The 18979-nt window shown below is 37.8% G+C and overlaps 1 protein-coding gene across 1 annotated transcript; it reads right to left on the bottom strand.

Annotated features, from left to right (window-relative positions):
- Positions 1 to 11199: 11199 nt before the first annotated feature.
- Positions 11200 to 16017, bottom strand: LOC139129441 (sushi, von Willebrand factor type A, EGF and pentraxin domain-containing protein 1-like). Its single transcript, XM_070695071.1, has 7 exons — positions 15961 to 16017; positions 15083 to 15187; positions 14030 to 14580; positions 13258 to 13372; positions 12345 to 12883; positions 11995 to 12110; positions 11200 to 11494 (listed from the first exon to the last, which is right to left on the bottom strand). Coding segments are annotated over exons 2-7 (1377 nt in total). The 5' UTR covers positions 15138 to 15187; positions 15961 to 16017; the 3' UTR covers positions 11200 to 11493.
- Between the last annotated feature and the right edge of the window lie 2962 nt (positions 16018 to 18979).

Below are 18979 nucleotides of genomic sequence, written 5' to 3'. Positions count from 1 at the left end.
GTGTTTTATAATCACTTTATAATAAATTACTTTGAATAGGAGTCGGGGGCCTAATGTGCAATAATTGGAGAGGAATTTTAGCAAGACCAAAACAATATGAGTTTATTTCTCATCGTAGATGTAAAACTCTGGTGCGCTAAAGGACGAGTAAAAACGTTATTGCGCGGTTGTCGAATAACCTCACAAACATATAGTTATAGCAAAGCACGCAACTTATAAGGGTTGCTAAGCAAGACATTAATGGCCGACAAGCATGTCAACCATGGCCGATGTTCGAAGGTAAAATATTTAGTGGAAAAGAATCAAGCTTACGGGTCGTTTTTTATAGGAAAAGTCGATGGTCGAGAACAACACAAACTAAAACCTTACTATCAACTCCAAGGAAGTTCAGTCTGTAAGAACGCTCCACGTTTCCTACAAGTTCCACAAAGTAGTCCTGTTGTTAGTAACTGGTATAAACAATGCTGTGCCTATTGACAAAATGAAAGCAATAATTTTAACGATTTTGTTTACAAATATTAGGAAAAAGAAAGTCAAAATTGAAGAAGGTAGCCCGTTTGGACTTTTCTGTATTAAAAATGGAAGTTCAAGAGCGTGTAGTTCTCTGTTAATAGCTGTATGAAATTCCACACATTACTCACTGTGGTGCCTGAGTGCCGTTGACAGCTAAAAGGAAAGACACGAACGGAAAATGATCTGTCACCTATCACGTACGACATCATGTGACTTGATTAATTGTTAACCGAGCAAGCCTGTTCCCTGGCACCCATAAGTCATTAGTCTAGCAGAACTAACTCGATACTCTTTCGTGAGTAATACCACCTATGCGGGTAGTAATAATTATGATGCAGGTATGTAACTTTCAAGTACCGGAAAATTTGCGATTGTGAGGAAAAAAGTTGGAATGTTCAAGGAAACCTTTTATACCTGTGAAATTAGAATTGTATGGCTGATTTAGTACGAAATAAAGTTAAATAAAAAATATAAGTCGGCGAAGCAAGTGTTTTAGGTAGAGACACACGTTAGCTAATACTTATTTTAAACTCATTTTTTCTCAATAAATTTCACTTTTGGACCCTACACATTATATATTTTCTGTTAGCCCTATATCTCAACATTATGAAAATATGCTTATTTTCCAAAATCACTGTCTGTGTCCATTTCTCTCAAAAATATGCGTTTTGAGATTTTTTACCTAAAAAAAATAGGTGTTCAAGGACTATGGCGACTTGAGATCTTTTAACAGAAATCAACAATTGAATACTCTGGGGAAAAACGGTGTCCAGGATTTTTCTATTCCTTTTGTTTAAGCACAATAAGGTGTGAAAGTAACAACTCTGGGTTTTGAATAAATTACCGGGTTTCGTTCACTTCAGCAAGACTTTCTCTTGTTCCATAAATTTTACCGAAAATCTGAGACACCGTTTTACAGATATGTATTGCTACTGTGATCGGGTAAAAAATCAGACCGATCTGTGTACCCTACTCCAGCCTAATTTCTTTTGAAGTTACGCTTGCCAAGCCAAAATCGGAGAGAGATAATCAAAGATTTGTGTAAATACCCCTATACGTACAAAAATCGATCGTTGATATGACTTTCCGGGCGATTTTATTCATGTTAACGAGCTTGCATCAAGCAGGAGATTAGATGTTTTGTGTTTTTACATCAAATACCCTTCCGACGATCATAAATGGCGAGAAAATCGGGAGAAACACACACAAACTATTGGGATGTACGAGTAATGAGGACGGTTTATTTACATAACAAACACTGCCACAGCTAATCTGTTTTTGCTCAAATTAGAGTCTGAGCTTGTTACCGTAACTGTAAACGGTTGTTAAGATCTATCAATTCATTTTCTTCAGTTTAGAAGTATCTTTTACGCCCGTCGGAGGCGAATTGCGATATTTTACGTTTGCGAGAGTCTCAGTGGACCACATTGATTTCGACATCGCGGCGTCACGGAAGCCATGGTGGTGACTATTCAAGTACGTCATTCGGCCAGTGCGCTTGTTGAACTTCCCTGGAAGATGAAAATTTATGCAGACGCATCGCTTGACACGTCCACCAGTTTCCTTCACAAATTTGTCCACTTATCGCCGACCTTCGGATCGGAATGAGCGTACTGTGGTAGACAGACTCTGTCGCTGACTTTCACGTTGGAGAATTTACCTCGGTGGAGAAAGTCTGATAATCAACCAGCTTCGTCGTCGGAAGAAAGACTCGTGTCCGACATCTCATCTTCTGCTACGTTGCTATAGTACGAACCTAAGTCAGACAATCTTAGTTTTGTTCTGGTAGCCTGGTCCATGATCTTACTTACTCTCTTCTTACGACCACGCTTACGTTTTATGCGTCTCTGCCTTTCCGCTTGTCACCACGGAAGCCATTATATCTATTTATTTATTTATTTATTTAATTACCTTTGAAACGGTTTAAAAAGCAAAAACTGCAGAAAAAGCAGTGTCATTAAGTACAAAACAAACACACACAAACAAACAGAATCCACAAAGGAAAAAGAGTCCATCTTTAAATACAAATCAATGTTGAGTATTTAAGGCAGTATTCCTCATATTCCAGAGAGTTTTTATGTATGATTTGGTCAATTTTGAGGACATTTTTTCCCAAGTTGTAGTTTATCTCCCACAAGGTATTGCTAAATAAAATATTGAACCTAAAATTCAAGCTCCCAGAGTGGAACTTATTTATAACAGTGCTGTTACCAAATTCTGAAAACACCTCATTTAAATGCAGGTAAAATGAATTTCTCTTATCAGTGAAGTAATTACATGTAAAAGAAAGTGGTAAGTATCTTCTTTTCATCACAACAAAGTTTACATTTTCCATTACCTTTATAATTTGCCCAGTTGAGTTTATATCCTTCAAGGTCGATAGAGTTTGTTCTAATTTAAAAAAATAAAGAAACACCATGATGATCTTGAGGATCATTCACATAATTTTCTCGTGTATTATCTTTTTTAATCCAGGAATAGTGTTGCAAGGATTTCATATTCTCAATGGTTTGTTTGAACGAAACCAAAACATTATGGTTATTGATTGTTCTGAAACTAGTCAGCCATCTTGCATTCATTGGAGGGTCTAATTGATATGGACGATCTAATCCATTGTCAATGAGAATATCAAGTACATACTTTGGCCAATTCCATACCAACTTATCATTACTTTGATATGATTTATTAAGTGCAATAAAGACTACTTTGGTCCACCTATCATTGTCCATTTTTTGCTATCTATCTAGGTAATTTACAAGTGCTCTATCAAGCAAATTGTGAATATCCATCCAGCCCAGATCACCTAAAACTGCAGAGCTGGCAACGTTTTTATTTTCTTTAAACAGAAATTTCCAAATTGGTATTGTAAACTCCTTAATTTTCTAACGCCTTCCTTACTTTGTAACAACCATACACTGCTTCCATAACTGATTGATGGTAAAACAATATTGGTCCATAGGACATCACCATATTCAAAACGGTTTAAAACTATTATGATGATTAATGAGTGATTTACAGTATGCAATCAATTTCATTCCTTTTTTGTAAATCATATTAAATGTTTATGATCTTTTAATGATTGTGTGATAGTCACGCCTAAATAATTATATGAATTGGTTTTTTTCAATATTAAATCACCTAATTTCCAAACTGTATCTTTTGTATGCAATTTTCTTCCAAAGTACATCATTTCTGACTTCTGTTGATTAAATGTTAATTTCTATTTTAATGCAAAGTTATTAGCGATGTTAAAAGATTATTATTATATTATTATTATATTATTATTAAGGTCACGCACACAGGACAGTGAAAAGTATGCGCATGCGCGCCCGGACAAGATCAGAAAAATTAACATAATCTGTTGACCTTGCGTCCCTATCCTAACTAATCCGTACACGCTTAAGACAACCGAATATAACAGTACGCTAGTTCTCAAAAAGTCTATTTTTTTAGTATTTTAAGCATTTCTTTTTAAAGTATTGTCTCGACATTTTCCCTCGTGTAAAGGTCATACGGTACGGACTCCAATTTTGAAATAAAACCAAAATCTCTGTAAATATGCATTAAACGTGTGTCTATACCTTAAATTCTGGCTTATACGTTGCAACAGAATGAAAGTATTCTTTGATGGCCATCAACATATGAATACATCGCGTTTGATGGCCGATCTCCTCGTGGAGATCTCAAAAGCATTGCCACGTTTCCCACAGGCTACAGTATATATCTTGAAGATGCGGTTCCTGTAGGTAATATGTGTTGCTTACTTTAAAGCTTTGAGTTATTAAAGTTCTCGCCGGGCTAGTTTGTGAAAATCTGAATGTTTATTTTCACAGTTTCCTATAAAGATAACACAAGCCTGGAGGTCATTTTGAATGTCAATTATCTAATCGACATGCTCAAATTATTTTGGATGCATTGAGGAACCTCTAACACTTTGAAACTACAGCTGACAGAAAAGAGCTTCAACTTTAAGAACAAGTTTCTCTTACTTGTAAATGAACGAACCACAGGCTACATTAACAGTTTTTAACTTTATTTGGTTGCAATTTCGGTAAGTAAAACTATGCACGCTTTTTACGGTGAATCACAGTAGTAAACAAGAAGATGGTCAAATAGTATACACATATTGACTGGCCATATGGGCAACGTACATACGTCTGTACCCCTAGGGACTGTGAGTCACCCCAAAAACGACGTTTCCCGAGGCAGTAGGCCGAGGGAAACAATCTGTTTTTGGGGGTGACTCACAGGCCCGAGGGGTTAAAGACATATGCTGTTGCCCTCATGGCCAGTCAACATGTGTTTTATAACATATCTTATCCGCAGTTATGCATAAGAATGTACCATACACAAAACTTGTCGCATGTAATATGTCGCAGTGGTTCATTCAGAAAAGTTTTTCCAAACAGGATCGCAATTCTCTGCAAAACGTTCAATGCACCATTGATTATAGTTTTCGTCCGTTTCGAGTTCTTGTTGGACACCAGAGCATTCAGTTCTACTTCAGAAAGTAGGATAAACCTAGAAATTTCTCGACTATCGTTTCTATCGCCGCACACGACATCTTTTTTACATTCCGGTCCGCGCATGCGTCAGTGTTGTTTTTGACGTAAGCGGGCATCATCTACCTCATCTGAGCTTGGAAACACCCTCCTTTATTGATCGATTGATTGATTGATTGATTGATGGATGGATTGACAGAGAGATAGATATAGAGAGAGATAGAAGTGCTCTGTGCCAAATTGTGCAATACTAGTGAAGTTTATTTTTCTGCATTTCAAACATTGTAGGTCATGCGGAGTCCCTTATAGAACCGTGACAACGTACGTACAACTCTTAGAATCATGGAACTGTAAATTGGTCGCAAAATATTTTAGCTCTCGTGGAAATATTATTATTTGTAAATCTCTTGATTGTAATTTTAAAATAAAATAGGCTATTGCATTTTACTTACTAATAAGCTAAAACAACTCAATGTGTCAGGCCATATCGGCCATTGCAACTTCCCTCGTAAGTTTTGGATTCACAATTACTTTGAGTATCTAAAGTTCAACGCAATGTTTGGTCGACTACTCTAGACTGATGCCTTTCGCTTAGGAATGTGTCTTATCAATGAAATAAGACGATAATAGAATAAAATTTGAATATATACATGACAAATATTATTTCGACTTGTTCCGAATCTGTAAAAAGACGATTCAAAAAATGAGCATTGAAATGCTCTGAAATTGGAATTATAATCACCATAGAATCGGACTATTTCTCATATTCACACGGAAGTTTGATGACGTGAATAGTTGATGTAATTCTGAGTTCCTCTTTTCAACTTTAAAACCGACTGGTCGAAAAGGTCTAATCTACATAACGTAAACGGTATCACGAGTATCGACACTTGGCAAATTTTCGAATATGAAACTAATTTAGTAACTCTTGAAAATGTTTGCCTTTGTTTGAAGGTGTTTAGGTTTTTCGAAGGTGTCAAAAGTCGACTTAGAGGCGTAACTGTGTTATAAACGCGAAATATTAATAAAAAAGTTTGAGAAGCATCTTCACATCGTTCTCAACCGTTTCATGACAATTAACTTTATATTTGTGTCTGTCTTTGACATAAATTTACAACGTCAATTATCGAAGCTGATATCATAACGTAGAATTAAATATCGTGTTACATAAAATAAGCCTCACGTTCAAGGCCGCCAGTAACTCTCTCGCAAGGTAATCTGTCATTGGTCATAATAAAACACGACTTGATTGGATATTCATATTTTTCAAATTTCTAAAAAGTGTTAGGTGCCGTATAGCTGAATGCTGCAATATTACAAATTACTCATAAAAACAAGTATGTAACTTAAAATCAAAAGCAGATGAACCCACATTTGCAGATTAAACCGACATTACTTCACCATCCAATTATCCCAAATTAGTTCAAATCGTGTTTTAAAGTTAACGTTTCCCGGGTAGACCAATCTGTGACATCCATTGTAGACATCACATTTTCAAACTGCAGAACCATTAGAGAAATAGAAGGGGCACCCGGACCATTAACGGCTATTTATGGGGAAGGACGAGAGAAAAGCCAAAAAATTAACCCGTTAATTTTTGGCTTTCCTCTCAAACCTTTGCCCTCATGTCGCCCCCGCCCATACATAAATATTAATGGTTAGGGCGAAGTCTGTTATTTCCTTTATATTATCAACGAACCCAAGAAAACCGTCAAAAGCGACAAAAATTTCCCATGCGAAAGTCAACGGGGCACCAAAACTTGTATTACACATATGTTTTCATGCGATGTAAAAATTATGCAAATCCTGAGATTTTTTCGAAAAAAATGTGTCTAAACTTGGCCAACAAGTGCTCCCTTTTATTTTGTGATTGATTATGATCTTTGTACTAATCAAAATTAACGTTTTAGCTGTAAAGTTACGATGTTTACGATACTGTGAGTTGTCAATATTATTATTCATATTCAAGGGCATGTAAACAAACCAGTACTTGTATTTGTAGCGACGAAGTCACGTGGTTCAGCTCGACGGACATGGCATGGTAATATAATGGTCATAGTGTGCCTGCATCGTCCGCTAAGTGCATACCTTCATGTATGGGAGCTACATTATTTGATGCTTGGTTTTATAATTTTTAAATAGCAAATAGGTTTGAGCTTACACGAAAGGGTCATTGGCAAAATAATCATGTGAAGTGTATTTACACCCGTATTTTAATTGTGAGTAATAGACAAAATCGACGACCTTGAATAGACAGGAGCAAAGACTTGTGAACGGTTTTATACAAGTCAACGAGTCTCCCGGAAGTTTGTTTGCGTGAGTAAGGGGTTTAGGCTGTAATGCTGTATCGGCGCCGCCATTATATTGATTGAACCATACAGGTCAAACCAGGTCACTCGGAAAGCTTTGTTTCGTGTTGTCTCAGATGTGATTAATACCTTTACCACGATAACCACAGCTCGCTCTGAATCGACGTCTTTGTGTTGTCACAAAGGTGATTGATGCCTAATACCACGGTAGCCTCTGCTCGCTCCGCATCGATGGCCTCCACAGCAACGCAACTATCTGAACTGTACCTTTGGAAAGCTCTGGGGTATATGAAGAAGTTCACGTGATAAAGGTCCTTAGCAGCTGTTCCTCTGCAAGTAGACATTTTTAACTTAGTGGAGAGGCGAAAAATATAAGTTTTGTAAGCACTTTGGTAATAGTGTATTGGATGTCGGTGCCTGGGTCTGATTTTAGTCGGTCGGGGGAGGGGAGGGTAGGGATAAAGAATGGAGTTATATGTGGCAGCTTGAATAATTACCCAAGTTACCGACGTCAATCAAGGTTTGAATTCAAAGGGAAGTAAAATGTCTAGTAGACAAGCATAAATACCCTGTCTTATCTGGACGGTATAAAGAGGGAAATAGCTTGCAAGGTCAAGATCATCGTACGGCGTAGGTAGACTGGTAGGGGACGTTTAAGAGACCTTTGAATCATTATTCGGGCATTGTCTGGGAGCTGGCAGATGCGTAGGTCATGTTTTACGAACCTACTCTTAGGGAAAACATCACAACTGTCTTTATGAGCAATGACATCTGGTAGAACAGTGACATGCCACACATACTTATTGATGCTGTGTGTCTGTGTTACAAGTCATAAACACTAGCCTCATTCGAGCGCCCCCATTGAGGGGTCGTGGATAAATCAAGCGCGCACGGAAAAGTAACTCATGCAGTTTGGAGTTGCTTTAGCTCTAGTGCAACTGTCGTGCAGAAACTCGTCGTGACGCCATTTCAAATTTCTTCTCTAAGACTCGACGAAATGGTGATTTAAGTAAAATACAACGAGTCATGATTTGCTATTTACTTGTAAATCTCGCAAAATGCATTTTTATTTGCAGGTACTCCCATCACCAGCATAATGTAAAATAGACTACAACATGTGCAATTTCATGTTCACTTGACACGAATGCTCGTTCCCAGAAAGGGAATGTTGAGAATAAAATCTCGTGTGCATATTTTGTTTTTAAATGCTGTTTTGTTTTTTTGTTTTTTTTTGCTTTTTAGTCATTGAATATTTGTCAAAATCTGTGAAATATTCAGTAAGTAATTAAATTGCTGGTCATATCGAAATTAAAGTGTCAGTTTTGATTTAGTAGCCTACACACGAAGCTACAAAAATCCTACAACATCAGTTTAAATGAATGCTCAGTTTGTGTTTAAATCATAGATCACATATACGTATATCCATGGCGATGTGCTGACACATAGCAGGGCATACGAATGAAAATACAAGGAAGCATGCGCCCCGAAATTGAAAGAAACAATTTTGCTCAAAAACTTTCCAAACTGAATCGGAAAAGTAAGAAGCTGAAAATATTTCTTACCTTTAGAGCTTGAAAATGAACCCAAATACGTGTCTGATCAGATAAGAATTGTAAGAATTTTAGGGTTCTGTATATCTGTCCCCAAGTTCATTCTAACTTGAGTTAATGAAAACATTTTGGCAACTTACTAATAAGTTAGTGTTAGAACTAAGGGCTACTTGTTGACACTCCATTTTTCTTGCAAGATTTGGTGAGGATTATTACATTTAACAATTTTTCCGGGGATTTAAGTGACATTCCGTCCCTCCAAAACACAGTGTTTCCGTCGATTTTTGTATTTTATTTGTCCTCGTGTAAATGTGTGTGATAATCATACTGCCATTTCAAAGAGTTTTCCATCCACGCCGAACATGTCATTGTTGCATAGTTTTAATAATAATAATCTTACATCAAGGTTATTGCTATATAAGGCTAAGTTACTAAAATGGCAGTATAGACGGCCCAGGCCTGTAGAGTTACATCACTGAATATATTTGCCCTGACTTCTAAACATCCAATGCGTTGATTAAAAACCCACATGCTAAGACAAGGAAGATTGTGTCAAAGATTGCCTAAAGCTTGGTGTTTCACAAATACTTGTGCATAGACTAATATGGATGTCGTTTCCAATCGTATTGTAATTGAACGTCCGCTAAGAATTGTGCGCCCTCTATTGTCATTCATCCGAGCTACGACTCCTATGGTCAACTCTTTCCTGACGACAGATATAAATAGTTATCAAGGATGTGCAAAGTGAACTATGCGATATAGATCTTACATCCGCGTTGCCAAATGGTTAAAATGTTTCTAGTATTTGATTTTCATTTTTGCTATTTTATTTATTGTTTATGAAGAGAATTTAAATTACAAATGATTTATCGGATAGCATAAGACATCCTTAGCTTGGTGCAAAGAAAATGTTATTTAAATTTCTCAGCATAAGAACAATGTTTTCGATATCGTCTTTTGAGTGCAAGGATCAACCTATTAGTGTTTCAACCAGCAGAAATTTGTCGCGAAACGTCATATTTGGCCAGCCGCACTTTCTAAAAGTAGCTCTCTGCCAAATACGTTCTATATTCGTCGTTCATAAAGCCATAAGTTGTCAGTAAAACTATTTCTCTCACACGAGCCGCAGGCGATGGTTAGACAAAACATCCTCAACAAGTGTGAGAAATCTGGTCCCAGGTCCTTGGTGTGTGAGATTCTCCAAAATGTGTGAAATTCACAATGGAAACTTTGAATAATTATTTTATGTGTATCAATGACGTTCCTACATTGTTGCAATATATTACTCCGCGTCACTACACATAGTCCCGAATTTCTCTCACATCACGCACTAAAAATGTGCATGTTTTCACTGTTGAGACCTCAACTTTTCCTCCAGATGAGACGTGCTTCGGTAAAAATTTGCTATATGTTCCAAGTGGCCTATGTTACTAGTTATTTGGTAAAGTCGACCATCTTTTGCGAGTCTGTAACAAACGACGTACAACATTATCAAAAATCGTGACAATGCTGTCGTCTGCCATTGCACTCAGCCTGTGACTTACCTATTATAGTTCCAGTCCGACTGCTACTCATCTTGCCATCGTACAATATTTCTCTCATGGAGTGAAAGGCCGATTATTATCCAATTAAAACTTGTGTACTATACCCCTTTCGATTTTTCGAAAAATTTATACACAGTATGGGACGATTTCTGAGAGTGTGGGAACGATTTTCCCACTCCCTGTGGCTAGGAATGTGAGAAAAGTAATCTCTTGCAAATTGCAATCATAAATCTTCTGAAACGATAGATGTTGATGTTGATAAACACCGTGAAATAAGGCGATCCTGTAATATACTGACAGAATCAGACGGAAAAGGCTTTTTTTTCAAAATATATATTAATTCAGAGAACCTTATTCCTTGCAGTAGTTTTATTTGATTTGCTTGTATTAAAACCATATAATTACATTGTTTCTGAGTTTCAATGTAAGCCAAAATCCAACCAGGCAATCATAGGAAGGTGAATTTCGTTGTGTATATACAAAGGACACGATCGGAAATATTTTCAAATAATTGAGTGACGTAGAAGCCCCATGAAAGCTTTGTAGAAATGCTTGTATCACATGAAAGTTTGTATTTGACATCATCATTATTTTTATGAAAACTTAAAACATATTGATTTAAGAGGATACAAGAAAAACTAAACAAGTAGGTGATCGTCACCTTTGACCCCGAAAACTCTTCAGAAAATAACTCCAGTAGTGTTAAAGAGGGTGCCACACAGGACAATAGCTGATATTCATGGGACACGTAACAGTATGAGATATTTTAAAAAGTGTCGTCTCGTGTTGTAGGATTTTATTGTACTTTGATAATACAATTGAAACATTATTGAACGATTTCTCATCAATGATTGTACAAAAGGTTCGGAACACATCTTCTTTGCAAGATTTTAAACTAACACTGTATATTTGTTCATCAAGAATATTTGTCATCAATATGGTCGGAAATATTTTCTTCCCTACAGTTTGTTCTTGTGTTTCGTGAGGCTCCCCCGTTGTTGATACACTGACGTAACGCCCTCAACGCCAGCGATTACAATTGATGCTGATGAGCTCCGATGACATCTTCAAATGTTCTGGGAAAAACAAAATAAGAATATTGAAATTACCAATGTCTACACGTAAGGTAAATATAAAAACGATGATTCTTTTTTCTGTGTATGACGTCTGCAACAGTTAAATTAATTTTATACCATATCATCTTATTCTACTTCAAAAAAATCTGTTGAAAGCAACTATTTAGCTTGTCATCATGTCTGAAATGCACAATTATTGTTTTCATTTATAGTCCGGACAACAATTCACATGACAACGATAACAACACAGTTTACACATGTTCAGGCTGAGTTGAAAAGCTTAATAATGTGTATATCAACATACTTTGGGAAGTTGTACAAGAAATTATAATTGACTTTACAAAAAAAATTTGTGAATAAATTATAAAATTAGCATTACCGGCCATATAAGAAATTGTACACAAAATCAATAGATAACAGGTATTGCATATCTGAGACTTCTCATCATATCTGCTAGAAAGAAATGGAATTTACATGATAGCAAGGAAAAGCTGACTTACTACATGTATGGCACATCTGAATCTTTGACAGCGACATCTCTGGAGAGGTCGGTTAACTTGAAGTAATGCCAAGAGATGACGTCACCACACTGGCCGTTCATTGGAGCACAGAGTTTCTAGGAGGAGGAGGAAAAGAATTTGAAAAATTGTTACAATGTTGAATGGCTGGTCGAACAAAATATTTTCACGTGTAACTGCAAAAACTGCGGCTTATGTTTAATGACGTGATTATTTATAGGGAATAAACTCTATCATAGACTTATTCCGTCGTGACCAATCAATAAAATGGTTGTTACAGTTTAAAAGAATTAGGATGGATGGGACAAAAAAGTGCATCAGCTGGTACTTACTGAAATCTGATCATCACTTAGGACAGAGCCCCATACATTGAATTCGGTAATTTCATGGTTGAACCTATTTTTCCAGTCAAGGTCGACTCCCATCTTGCGCTGTTTTACACCGAGCAGGACAGCGCCACCACCTTGAATGGTTTGACCGGCCATGAGACCGCTACCGGAAGCCGCCAGGTGGCCATTACCGAAGTACTGGTGAGCACCGACGTCAGAGCTCCATGTGGCGCAGACGTGGTACCACTTGCCGTCGTTGATGGCGGCGCCGCTAGGGCTACCAGCCTCGGCGTTGACGAAGAGTTGCAGATTGGTTGGGTTGCTGACGCTGAAACTGCCAACTTTGGCGTCCTTGAGGCGGTAGCTGAAGAGGTCGATGGTTGACGAGGTATCCATGGTCTTGCCCCAAGCGCAGACGGTGAGCGCCTTCAGGTCTGGAACATCCTGGAATGACTGGACGTAGCCATGTGGTCCAACAGAGTTGTCCATCTGGAGTACTTTACCTGCGAGTTCTCCGCCTTCGCATTTTGTTACACGGGGTTCTGATGATAGAAACAGCAGTATGTGGTAAATTGTGAATTGTTCTGTGTTTTAAAAGAAAATTTATATATATATATATATATATATATATATATATATATATATTATATATATATATATATATATATATATTAGCCCTGACAACGATTTCTAACTTATAGCTTCCAATTGATAGAAAAATAGGTGAAGACGGCTAGTCGAAAAGAAAATTTATCTTTGTTCTTCAAAGTGGGATTCAAACACCCTCCAAATAATCATGTAAATATATATGAGGGTCTACGAGTAACCTGTTACATTGTATGTAAGGTTAAAATATGTGATTCTTGTTAATCTCAATTCCGCCAAGGCTGCGTCGCTTGTAAGTTTGTACACTCACCACACTTCAGAGGGGTGTCACACGTTTCAACACCGATCATATCGTCCTCTCCGAAATCAGTCCAGGCGAGCAAATTGCCACAGGACTTGGTTGAGCATCTGCCAGCCGCCAAGGCCTGTCAGTAGAATGTAAAAAATGACGAGGAGTTGAAAGACCTCCCAGAACCATTGAGAGTTTAGTGAACATGCGCATACAAATTAACACCGGCTGTTACATAAAAAAACCTACGTTTTGGGAACCAGAATGTTATTTTGGTGAGGTGAACATCTCGCAGTGTCAGGAACTGAATGGTACAGTTTTTTTGTAATATTGCCGACTAGGAAAACCATATTAGTCAATGGAATGCAATTCTAACCATACAGCTTAAATTTGATATCGTTGAAGAGTAATAAGACTAAACCTTGTTAGTATTTTTCATGAGAGTGATAATCGAACCGTGACCATATCATTATTAACTCCGCCACGCAAACGTATTTGATAGTTATCAATATCATTGTCTATAACAAGAGCTTGATTGAAGAGGATACCTTGTACTTAGAAACCTTAAAGTTCCGTGCCAAGCGTCAGATTGTCTTGCTAGGATATTTACTTACTAGATTACAATTTCAATGGAAAGTGAAAGGCTATGACACCTCCATAATGCTTTTACAGACTAAAAAAACTTGATCCCGGGGATCAAACTCCCGGCCTTTAAGGTTCTAAGATGTTGGTCTCAAAACGATAGCCCGTATTTTAGAGCAGACGATATTTTCAATTGTAACCAATAATTTACCTTGACTTCTTCTGGAGTAATGATATCATCCCACATGTTGAAACCAGCCATGTAGCCCTTGTAAGAGTATCTGGGATCCCAGAATTCACCGGTTGCCTTGGCGAGGTACTGGCCGACGTAGATGACGCCACCACCCTGGATGACTTCGCCCTGCTTGAATCCTGAGCCAGCTTTCATCATCTTGCCGTCCAAGTAGAAGTGGTAGTCGCCGCTGGCGCTGGCCCAGTCGATGCACAGGTGGTGCCAGACGCCGTAGCGGATGTCGAAGTCGGAGCCGCCGTACGCCCTCAGGCGGTTGAAGTAGACCTTGAAGCTTCTCACGTCCTTGGCGAAGATGGAGCCCTTGTACTCGTCGCCGGTGGTGTAAGTGAAGTATGTGATGTCGGCTGTGCTACCTTCGGTGGTGAATGAGAGCACCCACCAGCAGGAGGACACCTTGGCCAGGTCGGGAACCTTCACGTCCGTCAGCATCATATAGCTGTCCTGGTCACCGGCGAACTCCGCCATTTTGCCTTTCAGCTCACCGCTGCTGCAGTCACCAGATGGCAAAGCTGGGTGGAAAAAATATAAAATTTCTGTATTGTGAGCGAAAGAATATGAAAAGGAAGAGAAACCGCAATCTTTTGTTATAGCGCAATTTGTTCACTTTTTTGCTTGATTCGAGGAATTCTGTCTTTATTTTTATGGGAAACATGGATAATTTCCGCCTAAACTTGGCGTAATTTCTTTACAATGTATGTCAGTGACCCAATTCTCGAAGCTATAACTGCTTTCGCTCAAACCGTATTGCCAACATCTAAAAAGAGATGCCAAGCGGTCGGGCCATTCTGTTATTAGCTTAGGTTTGAAATACCAAGGCATTGAAACAAGAGAGTGAACCTCTACGATACGATCTTTGGAATCACGTGAGTCTTATCTTTCAGGCCATGAATGTGGAGAGTGTCCTGTGTGCCTTTTACCGTGTCCGTGAACATGAAACAGATCTGAAGGACTACCCCTTCCCGACATTATGACAGAACGATATATGATATTCCAAATAATTGTTATTCTCACCTGATACGCATGTTCCTACGAGGAGGATGCTTGCAATAAAACCCAGTATTTTCATTGTTCCGACTTATCTGCTGTTACTTTCAAAAAAGGACGAAGAATTTTCACCTGAAAAAAAAACAGAGGACGTCCTTTAAAATTAGAAACTGAATGATCGTTGTGCTCCTTATGAGTAAATCGAATGATTTTAACTTTCCTGGAGTAACTGACTGCCAATGGATGAAGAAGTGATTTATCAGAACGAAAATTTTTTCGACAAGTTTCCATATGTTAAAATTCGTAAAGCGTCATCTTTGACAGACCATGTCGTACCAGCCTGTTGAAGTGCATAATTAATATGTGAACAAACAAAATGAACGACTTTACTCAACGAAACGATAATTTCATAGAGAAAGACTGTGCTAACTTTTCCAAAGCGGGAACTACGAGTCATTCATACGCAAAGCTCATTTCAATGAAAAGTAGAGAATTTAATATTTCATATCTTGCAATAAGTTCAAAAACTAGTTTTAGAAGGATCAAGATCGGCTTTTATATTATAATTTTTATTTGCTTAGTGTTCTTGTCGACTCTGTTCTGTTTATATGCGCGATTTTATAATTTAAAGATTATCACTACGACCACGGTCCATCTATCTATGATAGAGGGACTGTGCTACGACACAAGCGTTCGGTTTTTGTCTTAAGGTCTGCTTTTATGAAAGTACGACAAGCCATATTGCAGCATTCCGATTCGTGAAAATCGAACGTGGAGTCACTGAATCCCTCATTAACAATGACAAAGATTCCAATGTCGTTGATCAAAGTCGTAAAATTATCACCGCATGATGTCAACAGATAATTTGCCCATCTTTCTGAAACAGCTTTTTTGATCTATCTTACCTGCCAAACAGCTCCGCTTCTGCAAAAAACTGGGAAGGTGAATGCGCTAGTTTAAAATGCAACCGACTTTTTATGGCGAGATTCATGCAAATAAGATCTCATGAATATTTCGGCCAAATATGGTAATCGACAGAGCCAGATTGGACCAATCACTCGCCTATTTTTGACAACACTGCCCTTCCGTCTGGTTGAAGCTATTTGGAGATGTGTCGGCTTGTGATGTTCAATGATGAAGATGGCAACTTATGAAATTTGACATCCATTTCGTAAATGTTGTTGTTTCGGTGTGCAAGTGACAGTGTAGGCAACTAGCGACATGTCTTTGCGTGGCAACGCAATGTAGTGGAAGTAACATATCACCGATTGGCAGATTTCGCCCGGATTCCCGTTGAAGTTCATTGTCGTCGGATAACAAATTCAAGACAGTGCCTGTTTTACAGCATTCACCATCAGATATGATTTCCCCCTCTTTTTCGAGGGTTTGTCTTTTTTCCATGATATCTGTCCCCCTGTCTTTTGGTGCAGCCTGATGTATTTATTTAACGTTGTCATTTTCTGTTTTCTAATCTTCGTCCCTCATCGTGTGAATATTCTTTCCTGTGAAATCCAAATCTCAGTATATTGTTCTTAGTAACATTCATCTGTGTTTTTTGCGTTTTAAAAGTCTACTTTTTTCGTTCATTCAGTTTCGTTTCAATCTTCAACTTGGCCTTTTAAACCTTCTTGCAACTGTTTTTTCAACTGGCTTTCTATTATCAAGGAAAATTTTTGCTGGGGGAATAGCAAGTGTACAATTATAAATATTTCCTCCAAACTGCATATGGTTGCAATAGTGGTAAAACTGTAGCATATGTAAATTGGGAGAGGGTGAAATTGTGTCCATCTGTGGTAGAATTATCCATGAATAACGCACTAGTCAGCGTTAGAATTGGACCGAAGTGGAATTGTCAAGGAAGATCTTATACAAATTGTAAAGAGAGTGTAGCAGGTTTTATCGTTTACTCCCATTTAGTTTTTCTGACATTCAACTAAATGGAAAGTACAGTAAAACATTTTGCTTTCTGTTGCAGCCGGTTTTCTCAACAAACAAACACACATACAGAAGAACGAACGAACCTTGTATGCTGACAAGAAGTCTGTCTGTTCGTTCCAAGCGAGAAAGTTCGGATTTGAGTGAAAATTGACTTCAGGTCTTGCTTTCAGAACAAAATAAATAATCGATATTTTTCAGGCACTGTATCAGTACATCCCTACAATTTCATCAGTCATGCCGGAAAGGGACGCAAAATATCATAACGCTAACGGCTCTCACCCTAAAGTTTGTTTCATTCGACAGCCATGCTGTAACGCTTCCGTCGATAAACCTTACTGCAGGTCACTGTGAATAGCCAAAATAATATGAAAAGTTGACATTTCAAAACACTTGAAAAGTGAGTGTTTGTCTTGAATTCAGTGGAACGACAGCGTAGAGAAACTATCCCATACGATGGCGAGGACACACGATAAGGAGTTACAAGTGCGTGGACCGCCGGTTTCACCGAATTGTTTATGTGTTCACAAAAATAAAACCAAAAGACACCCTAATACACTATGTCTTATTAGCGTTCCATTTTAATCATATCTTTTCCAATTTGGATACTAGATCAAAGTTGATAATATTTATTTTCTATGATGTAAGACCCTGTTCGATTTATTTATCCACAGTTCAGCATTTTTTACATGTTCTGCACAATTAAATGGATAAAAATAATTGGCAGCCATACGTTACTCTACCACGCTATTGGAACTATTTTCATCCGGCAACACCGTATTTATGCAACTCTCCGCCCAGATTGCGCCTTTTTCTCTATCGACAGCAATGACTTGCAATGTGTTAATATTCAAAACTATGTGTATTTCGAAAAAAGTAATACATATTAATGCGGAGACATTTCCTCTCGTGATCGTTAACTTGCCTGAATATACTGCAAGATGGTTATATGATACAACATGTTAAGACGTGACTTTGATGTTTGTAAAGGTCACATAGCTCTATGAAAATAAAAGCAATCTTCATGTTGAGGGCGTTCGAAGAGTTGCCATGCACTGCTTAAGTAATGGCATCGCTATAGTTTAAATCAGGAATTTGAATGGACCACGTGCTTACAAACGCAAATACAAATTCATGTGTTTCCATATGCGTTTTTATATGTATTTTTTGCGTGTATCGCCATTACATGATATCCTTGGTTTTTTGAATCAGCAGAACACGGCGCGTCCTATTTATTCTGTAGTATAACAATAAATACCACACAGCACATTGCGTAAAACAAACCCGAATATCTAGCTATATCTATATCTATTATCTATCTATCTATCTATCTATCTATCTATCTATCTATCTATCTATCTATCTATATCTATATCCATCTATCTATCTATCTATCTATCTATCTATCTACTATCTATCTATCTGTCGTCTATCTGTCTGTCTATCTATCTATCTGTCTGTCTATCTGTCTGTCTGTCTGTCTACGGTTGTAGTAAAGTTAAAGTAAAGGACTCTTATAAAGCTTCGGTTCACCATAAATCCATGGATGTCATCTGCAAAAGTTTGCAGCGTGTAGAACAGTGCATCTGATTGTTTACAGGAAGTTATTCTGCTTAATTTACGACCCATCTTCATATTGTAAAAAACCTTCACCATGTGTTCTGTCTGTCGAAAGGAAAAGCAATTGTTCGGGGTTGTGTTTGATTATGTGTTTGTTGTTTTTTTTGCCAAGGCGGAAGTGTTTGCAAAACATTAACATTTTACTATAATTGCATTGTCAGCAACCGCTCTTGGACGTTGGTTGGTGAGTTTCTAGAATAGTCATCAATTGTGAACTCAACCGTCGAGGTCCCTTTTTCTTTAACGCTGATATTCAAAATCATTTCGCCTGTCTTCTTTTCTCGTCTTCTTTTTGTTGCTACGCTTCGCGAGATCTATATTTCACGCATCACGAGATTTGGCGAGATGTTTTGGACACTTCTATTTAGA

Source organism: Ptychodera flava, chromosome 3, assembly GCF_041260155.1.
Source record: "Ptychodera flava strain L36383 chromosome 3, AS_Pfla_20210202, whole genome shotgun sequence".
Taxonomy (NCBI): domain Eukaryota; kingdom Metazoa; phylum Hemichordata; class Enteropneusta; family Ptychoderidae; genus Ptychodera; species Ptychodera flava.
Note: the sequence above shows the minus strand (reverse complement) of the source record. Positions and strands in the feature narration are given on the sequence as shown.

What these genes read in the sequence shown, in the direction of transcription:
- LOC139129441 (XM_070695071.1), bottom strand. Translation starts at nt 15,137, where the DNA reads ATGAAAATACTGGGTTTTATTGCAAGCATCCTCCTCGTAGGAACATGC. An exon ending in CGTAGGAACATGCGTATCAG is followed by an intron (nt 14,581 to 15,082) that starts GTGAGAATAACA and finishes TTTTCCACCCAG; the next exon opens with CTTTGCCATCTGGTGACTGC. An exon ending in TTACTCCAGAAGAAGTCAAG is followed by an intron (nt 13,373 to 14,029) that starts GTAAATTATTGG and finishes TTCTACTGACAG; the next exon opens with GCCTTGGCGGCTGGCAGATG.